Source organism: Lithobates pipiens, unplaced genomic scaffold, assembly GCF_037356315.1.
Source record: "Lithobates pipiens isolate NorthernLeopardFrog02 unplaced genomic scaffold, aLitPip1_a1.2 Scaffold_16, whole genome shotgun sequence".
In the NCBI taxonomy this organism is placed as follows: domain Eukaryota; kingdom Metazoa; phylum Chordata; class Amphibia; order Anura; family Ranidae; genus Lithobates; species Lithobates pipiens.
The window spans coordinates 42,488,022-42,496,583 of record NW_027507748.1 but is presented as its reverse complement, the minus strand read 5'-3'; the positions used below and the strand labels follow the sequence as shown (position 1 = coordinate 42,496,583).

Here is an 8,562-nt window from a genome sequence, read left to right as displayed (position 1 = left end):
CGACATTCCTGCGCCTGGGATTCCCCTTTATGATAAAACAAATACAGTACAAGGAAATCCATAAGGAGATGATAGGCAGATCTGGGAGCTCAAGGAGAAAGCTCTTTCTTTTCTAATAGAAAAATAATAACTGAAGATAAAAGCCTCTGAATGTGGTCACTGAATACAAGAAACATTTTTTCTCACATAAGCAGGAAGTAGCAAGTCGTACCCAGATGATATTTCTGTGCTGTATTGTATTTAAGTGTCTTGACCAACAACAGTCACTAATCACAGCCCCGAGCCACTAACCGGACCTCATCGGCCTACTGCCAGGAGACCTTCCCCTCATGACTTCTTATATTGGCATATGGAAGGCTTGTGTGGTCCTTTTTGTATTATCTGATCATGTTGGTAAGTTAAATTCTTTAGTTATATTAGTTCTTTAGTTAACATATTTTAGATTTAATCAATCAACAGTTATTCTTAAGTGCTGTAAACCATAGACGCTAATGAGAATTCATCTTCTACGAGTTTGTTTGGAGACCATCTCTCCTATAACTTCTTATACTGGCATATGGAAGACTTGTGTGGTCCTCTTGGTTGTGTTGTTGGTAAGTTGAATGCTTTACCAAAGTTCTAACATCTTTTAGATTTAGTCAATCAACAGTTATTCTTAAGTGCTGTAAACCAGAGCCAATAATGAGAATCCATCTAGGGTTGCCACCTCATCAATTTAAACCCGAACACATATGAATTACACGGGTTCTGAGGCTAATTTAATACAGATAAGGCACCAAGTGAGTTTAGCTACCACCTTAATTAACTAGAGAACCTGTGTAATGCATCCATCGGGGTGCCTACGTAGGAAAATGTTACTTGTAATTCACGTGTTACATTTCGCTTTTAAAAGCATCGCCTGAGGAAAAAATAGGGTACCAAAGTTTGTCATCATTTTTTGCAAAGTTAAAGCTTGACATATTCAGTAAGTATTTATTTTACCAAAAAAGTAGATAACATATTGTATTTGTGTGCCCTAAAGTTAACTTTAACCACTTAACAACCGGCCCATAGACGAATGACAGCTACAGGGCGGTTGTTTAACTCTGGGAGGCCGTCATATGACGTCCTCCCAGAATTCTGCTCTTGAGCGCCCCCTAGGGAGCGCACTCCAGAGCATCCGTGGACCCGGCGCATCACGGATCACGGTAAACGGCCGCTCATCGCGGGCGTTTACCACGTGATCGCCCTGTCAAATAATGGAACGATCACTTGTAAACAAACCGGCGTCATGTTATGACGCCAGTTCCTCCCTCCCCTCTCTGTACCGATTGGTACAGTGGAGGGGAGAGATCGGTGTCAGCAACGCTGAGGACTGGATCTGCAGTGCCCACAGCGCTGCTCACCGACAATTAACCCCTCAATTCCCTGCCAATACTCTGCAATACCCAGCAATGCCCTGCCAATACTCTGCAATACCCAGCAATGCCATGCCAATACTCTGCAATAGTCTGCAATGCCCTGCCAATAATCTGCAATACCCAGCAATGCCCTGCCAATAATCTGCAATACCCATCAATGCCCTGCCAATACTCTGCAATACCCTGACAATACTCTGCAATGCCCTGCCAATACTCTACAATACCCAGCAATGCCCTGCCAAAACTCTGCAATACCCAGCAATAGTCTGCAATACCCAGCAATGCCCTGCCAAAACTCTGCAATACCCAGCAATAATCTGCAATACCCAGCAATACTCTGCAATACCCAGCAATGCCCTGCCAATACTCTGCAATACCCAGCAATGCCCTGCCAAAACTCTGCAATACCCAGCAATAATCTGTAATACCCAGCAATACTCTGCAATAGCCTGCAATACCCAGCCAATACTCTACCATAAATTGCCATACCCAGCCATACTTGGTGATACCCAGCCATACTCGGTGATACCTTGCAATACCCAGCCATACTTGGTGATACCCAGCCATACTCGGTGATACCTTGCAATACCCAGCCATACTTGGTGATACCCTGCAGTACCCAGCCATAGTCGGTGATAGCCTGCAATACCCAGCCATAGTCGGTGATACTCTGCAATAACCAGCCATACCCAGTGATACTCTGCAATACCCAGCCATACTCTGCAATACGCAGCCATACTTGGTGATACCCTGCAGTACCCAGCCATAGTCGGTGATAGCCTGCAATACCCAGCCATAGTCGGTGATACTCTGCAATACCCAGCCATACCCAGTGATACTCTGCAATACCCAGCCATACTCTGCAATACGCAGCCATACTTGGTGATACCCTGCAGTACCCAGCCATAGTCGGTGATACCCTGCAATACCAAGCACTAGTCGGTGATACTCTGCAATACCCAGCCATACCCAGTGATACTCTGCAGTGCCCAGCCATACTCGGCCATGCTCATCCATACTCTGTGATACCCAGCCATGCTCAGCCATACTCGGTGATACCCAGCCATGCTCGGCCATGCTCAGCTGTACTCGGCCTCTGTATGTGACCAGGCTATGGAAGTCTCACAAATGTGGTATCGCCGTACTCAGGAGGAGTAGGAGAATCTAATTTGGGGTGTCATTTTTGCTATGTACATGCTATGTGTTAGAAATATTGTATAAATGGACAACTTTTTGTTAAAAAAAAAAATGCATTTTAACCACTTCCGGCCCACCGGCCGTCATATGACGTCCTTGACTTTGTGCGGGGATATCTGAATGATGGGTGCAGCTACAGGCATCATTCAGATATCAGCTTTTTCAGCCGGCGATTTCCTACACCATAAGAATGATCATAGTGGCTGTTCTACTGCTTGATCATTCTTACAGGAGGCGAGAGGGGACATCCCCCTCCCCCCCTGCCCTCCGGTGCTTCTACCCACTCGCCAATACAATCAAAGCCAGAATCGTTTTTTTTTGTTTTTATTTCAGGCTTCCCAGCTTAGAGATGAGATGCGGGGTCTTATTGACCCCACATCTCACTGTAAAGAGGACCTGTCATGCCATATTCCTATTACAAGGGATGTTTACATTCCTTGTAATAGGAATAAAAGTGATCAAAAAATAAATTTTTGGGGGAAAAAAATGTCAAACTAAAATAAATAAAGTAAAGTTAACAATAAAAAATAAAAATAAAAATTTAAAGCGCCCCTGTCCCCATGTGCTCGCATGCAGAAGCGAACGCATACGTAAGTCCCGCCCACACATGAAAATGGTGTTCAAACCACACATGTGTGGTATCGCTGCGAACGTTAGAGCGAGAGCAATAATTCTAGCCCTAGATCTCCTTTATAACTCAAAACATGTAACCAGTAAAAAAATGTAAAATGTCGCCTATGGGGATTTTTAAGTAGCGAAGTTTGGCGCCATTCCACGAGCGTGTGCAATTTTGAAAGGTGACATGTTAGATATCTATTTACTCGGCGTAACTTCATCTTTCACATTATGCAAAAACATTGGGCTAACTTTACTGTTTTTGTTTTTTTTTAAACACAAAACTGTTTTTTTTTTCCAAAAAAACACGTTTGAAAAATTGCTGCGCAAATACCGTGCGTGATAAAAAGTTTAGACCACCATTGTATTCTCTAGGGTCTTTGCTAAAAAAACATATATAATGTTTTGGGGTTCTATGTAATTGTCTAGCAAATAAATGATGATTTTTACATGTAGGAGAGAAATGTTCACCGCCAGGTTTTTATAGCGTTAGGTACCCCCATATACAACCTAATAAAAGTTTTAACCCCCTGATTGTCCCTAGAGTTAACCCTTTCACCAGTGATCACTGTATAAGTGTCACTGGTGACGCTGGTTAGCCAGTTAGTTATTTAGTTATTTAGGTTCCCCGTCAGGTTTTTATATAGCGTCAGGGACCCCCATATACTACCTAATAAAGGTTTTAACCCCCTGATTGCCCCCTAGTTAACCCTTTCACCAGCGATCATCGTATAACTGTTACGGGTGACGCTGGTTAGTTGGTTTGTTTTTTATAGTGTCAGGCACCGCGGTTTATTACCTAATTAAGGTTTAACCCCCTGATCACCCGGCGGGTGATATAACTTAGGTTTTAGGGTCTGCGTTGCCCCAGGCAGCATCAGGTTAGTGCCAGTACCACTAACACCCACACAAACAGCATACACCTCCTTTAGTGGTATAGTATCTGAACGGATCGATATCTGATCTGATCAGATCTATACTAGCGTCCCCAGCAGTTTAGAGTTCCCAAAAACGCAGTGTTAGCGGGATCAGCCCAGATACCTGCTAGCGCCTGCGTTTTGCCCCTCCGCCCAGCCCACCCAAGTGCAGTATCGATTGATCACTGTCACTTACAAAACACTAAACAACTGCAGCGTTCGCAGAGTCAGGCCTGATCCCTGCGATCGCTAACTGTTTTTTTGGTAGCGTTTTTATACAGTCGCTAACAGGAGCTTTTTTACCTGTGAGTCTCACTAGTGTACCACTAAATTTAGAGCCCAAGATGGCAAATCGAAGGTACACTAGTGAAGAGGCCTACACATTTCTGAGCATGACAGATAGTGAAGAGGAGGTCACTCATCTGTCAGATTCAGGCTCAGAAAACGATCCTGTAGACCACAGCGGCTCCATGACAGATAGCTCTGACGATGGAGTTGTGATCCCTGCCAAAGTCAGGCGTACCAGACCCCAATCTTCTTCTTCTGTCAGGTGAAAGAACTGCAGGACTCTCATATGGAGCAGAGCAGTACTAGCGCCGCTATTCCTTCTGGTGAACTGGCAAGCGCCAGCGGCCTAGTACACCCTGGTCGTAGTCAATTCAGCACTGCAGTATCACTTGGTGATGTGGTGAGTCCCATAAGTGCAGTTCAAGCTGGTGAGGTGGCAAGCAAAAGTAGTGTCTCGCTGACACCAAGAAGACGAACACAGGCCCATCATGCCCATAGTGCCCTTCCTGCTGCATTCGCCAATCCTGATTGGGAACCCACCACTTCTGCAGCACCAGTACTTCCCCCATTCACTGGCCAACCTGGCATTTAGGTGGAAACAGTTGATTTTACGGCACTTGATTTTTATTCGCTGTTTTTCACCGAAGATCTCTATAGATCTATTGTGGACCAAAGCAATTTGTACGCTGGTCAACACATCACCACTATTCCCCAGCCCTCCCTTGCCAGAGGTTGGAAACCAATTACAGTTTCTGAATTTAAGATCTTTCTGGGCCTTTCCCTCAACATGGACAAAACCAAAAAGAGTGAGTTGCGGTCATATTTGTCCACTGACCCAATTCACCATATGCCCTTGTTCTCTGCCTCCATGACCAGGGCAGGATACAAGCAGATCTTGCAGTTCATGCATTTAAATGACAATGAACTCTGTCGTCCTTGTGGAGATCCTGGATACGATCGGCTCAACACAATACGCCCCCTCGTAAACCACTTCAACCAACGTTTTGCAGACTTGTTTACTCCCCATCAAGTTGTCTGCGTTGATGAGTCCCTGATTACGTTTTATGGCCACTTGTCATTCAAACAGTACCTTCCCAGCAAGCGTGCCAGATACGGGGTCAAGATGTATAAGCTCCGTGACAGGGCCACAGATATTATACAAGGTTTACGAGGGCAAAGATAGTCACATAGAGCCGACAAACTGCCCTGACTACATAGGAAGTGCTAGCAAGATTGTGTGGGACTTGGTCTCACCCTTATTCGGAAAGGCTAACACTTGTGGGTGGACAATTATTACACGAGCATGCCAATTTTTAGTCACTTGTTTGATCAGCAGATTGGAGCATGTGGCACCGTGCGATCTAATCGCCGGGGCTTTCCCCAGCGGCTTGTAGATCCCTGTCTTAGGCTGGGGGAGAAAGCCTGCTTCAAGTGTAATAACTTGCTCGCTATGAAGTGGAGGGATAATAAGAATGTTTTCGTTCTTACCTCCCTTCATGCAGACACGACGGTCCAAATTACTACGGTGACTGGTGTTGTGGAGAAATCCCTCTGAGTCCACGAATATAACCAAAATATGGGAGGGGTAGACCTCAACGACCAGTTGTTGGCGCTGTACCTAGTTGCCCGTAAGGCCAGACACTGGTACAAGAAAGTATCTGTTTATTTATTTCAATTGACTTTGCTGAACACTCATGTGCTATACAGAGCTTCAGGATGGACTGGATCCTTCCTTAAATTCCAGGAAGAGATCGTCAGAGCCCTTCTGTTTCCAGATGGTGCTCCACCTCACCTTCCCCAACCAAATGCAGTAAGCCAGTTGCATGAGAGGCATTTTCCTTATGTCCTCTTGAGTACTCCTACCCAACGAACCCCCCAAAGAAGATGTCATGTCTGCAGCAAGCGCGAATATAGGTGTGACACTCACTATTTTTGTCCCCCCTGTCCTGACAATCCTGGTCTTTGCATTGGTGAATGTTTTGAATGCTACCATACACTAGTTGAGTTTTAGCGTAGGGTACAGCATTGCACAGACTAGGCACACTTTTACGGGGTCTCCCAAATTGCCATCACATTTTGAGAGACCCAAACCACTGGAACCGTTACAACTGTTACAACCGTTACAGTTACAAAAAAAAGTGTAAAAAAAAAAAAGTTAAAAAAATATAAAATATAGAAACCAAATATAGTTGTCGTTTTATTGCTCTCTCTCTCTCTCTCTCTATTCTCTCTCTATTGTTCTGCTCTTTTTTACTGTAATCTATTCTGCAATGTTTTATTGTTATTATGTTTTATCATGTTTGCTTTTCAGGTATGCAATTTTTTGTTGTTTACTGTATTTTATTGTTAACCTTTTTTTATTTTCAGGTATGCCATTTAGCTGCAGAGTGGATTTATTTATCTTGACAGCAACAGCCTTTGCTTCCACAATACATAAAGCTCCATCGCTGTCGGTGGTGATTTCACCACCACAGTTAAAAAAAAAAGAGAATATATGCCAAACATGGGGGCAGCAGGGGTGGAGGAGCGATTTGCTCCTACCTTTTGGGGTGGATGCCCCCATGCTTTGGCATATATAAATGGTGCATGTATGCCCATTATTAGAAGTGGGTGGATGAAGGGAGATATTCTAATGGTGTGCATACCCACCAATCAATCTCTTTTTTCGTTTAGCCCACAGGCCCAACAAGGACCAGCAACGTACTGGTATGTTGCTGGACTTTGAGTGATTATACCAGAATGATGCCTGCAAGTGTAGGTATTATCTTAGTATCATTCTTTTCAGCCAGTGGTTGGCTTTCATGTAAAATCAATCCTAGCGGCTAATTAGCCTCTAGACTGCTTTCACAAGCAGTGGGAGGGAATGTCCCCCCCCCCCCCCCCACACCGTCTTTCATGTTTTTCTCTGGCTCTCCTGTCCCGACAGGAAACCCGAGAATGCAGCTGGTGATTCGGCTAGCTGACCATAGAGCTGATCAGAGACCAGAGTGGCTCCAATCATCTCTATGGCCTAAGAAAACTGGAAGCTACGAGCATTTTATGACTTAGATATCGCCGGATGTAAACAGCACCATTGGGAAATTGGGAAAGCATTTTATCACACCGATCTTGGTCAGATCGTGTGGTCAGATGCTTTGAGGGCAAAGGAGAGATCTAGGGTCTAATAGACCCCATTTTTTTTTCAAAAAAGAGTACCTGTCACTACCTATTGCTATCATAGGGGATATTTACATTCCCTAAGATAACAATAAAAAATGATAAAAAAAAAAAATGAACAGTTTAAAAATAACATAACAAAGAAAAAAAAAAGCACCCCCCCCCCCCACTCTCGCACAAAGGCAAATGCAAGCTTCCGTCTGGCGTCAAGTGTAAACAGCAATTGAACCATGCATGTGAGGTATCGCCACGAAGGTCAGATCGATGGCAGTAATTTTAGCAGTAGACCTCCTCTGTAAATCTAAAGTGGTAACCTGTAAAGGATTTTAAAGGCTTTTAAAAATGTATGTAGTTTTGTCACGACTGCATCCATGTACCCGGCCTAAGATCATCTTTTTTATTTCATCAAACATTTGGGGCGATATAGTGTGTTTTAGTGCATTAAAATTTAAAAAAGTGTGTTTTTTTCCAAAAAAATGCGTTTGAAAAATCGCTGCGCAAATACTGTGTGAAAAAAAAAATGAAACACCCAGCATTTTAATCTGTAGGGCCTTTACTTTAAAAAATATATAATGTTTGGGGGTTCAAAGTAATTTTCTTGCAAAAAATAAATAAAGACAATTTTTTTTTTTTTTTTGCACAAAGTTGTCACTAAATGATATATTGCTCAAACATGCCTATGCATATGTCAAATTACACCCCAAAATACATTCTTTTGCTTCTCCTGAGTACGAGGATACCACATGTGTAATACTTTTTGGGAGCCTGGCCACGGGACTCTGAAAACCAAGCACCGCCTTCAGGCTCTCTAATGCCTCATACACACGATCAAACAATCCGGTGGAAGAGTCCGCCGGACAATACCCCCGTGTGTAGGCTCCGGCGGACTTTTTTTTACCCAAAAGTCTGGCGGACTTAGAAAGTAGTTTTGCACTCCAATCTGTCCGCCGGACTCGCATTTCGGCGGACAATCTGGCCGCGTGTGTGCC

At 43.9% G+C, this 8,562-nt stretch overlaps 1 protein-coding gene across 1 annotated transcript in view; it reads left to right on the top strand.

Annotated features, from left to right (window-relative positions):
- Positions 1 to 260: 260 nt before the first annotated feature.
- Positions 261 to 8,562, top strand: part of LOC143984097 (uncharacterized) — a 46,347-nt gene continuing 38,045 nt past the window's right edge. The window contains exon 1 of the mRNA XM_077484413.1: positions 261 to 393. Coding sequence (XP_077340539.1) covers positions 330 to 393 — 64 coding nt within the window. The 5' untranslated portion in view covers positions 261 to 329. The remainder of the gene's footprint in view (positions 394 to 8,562) is intronic.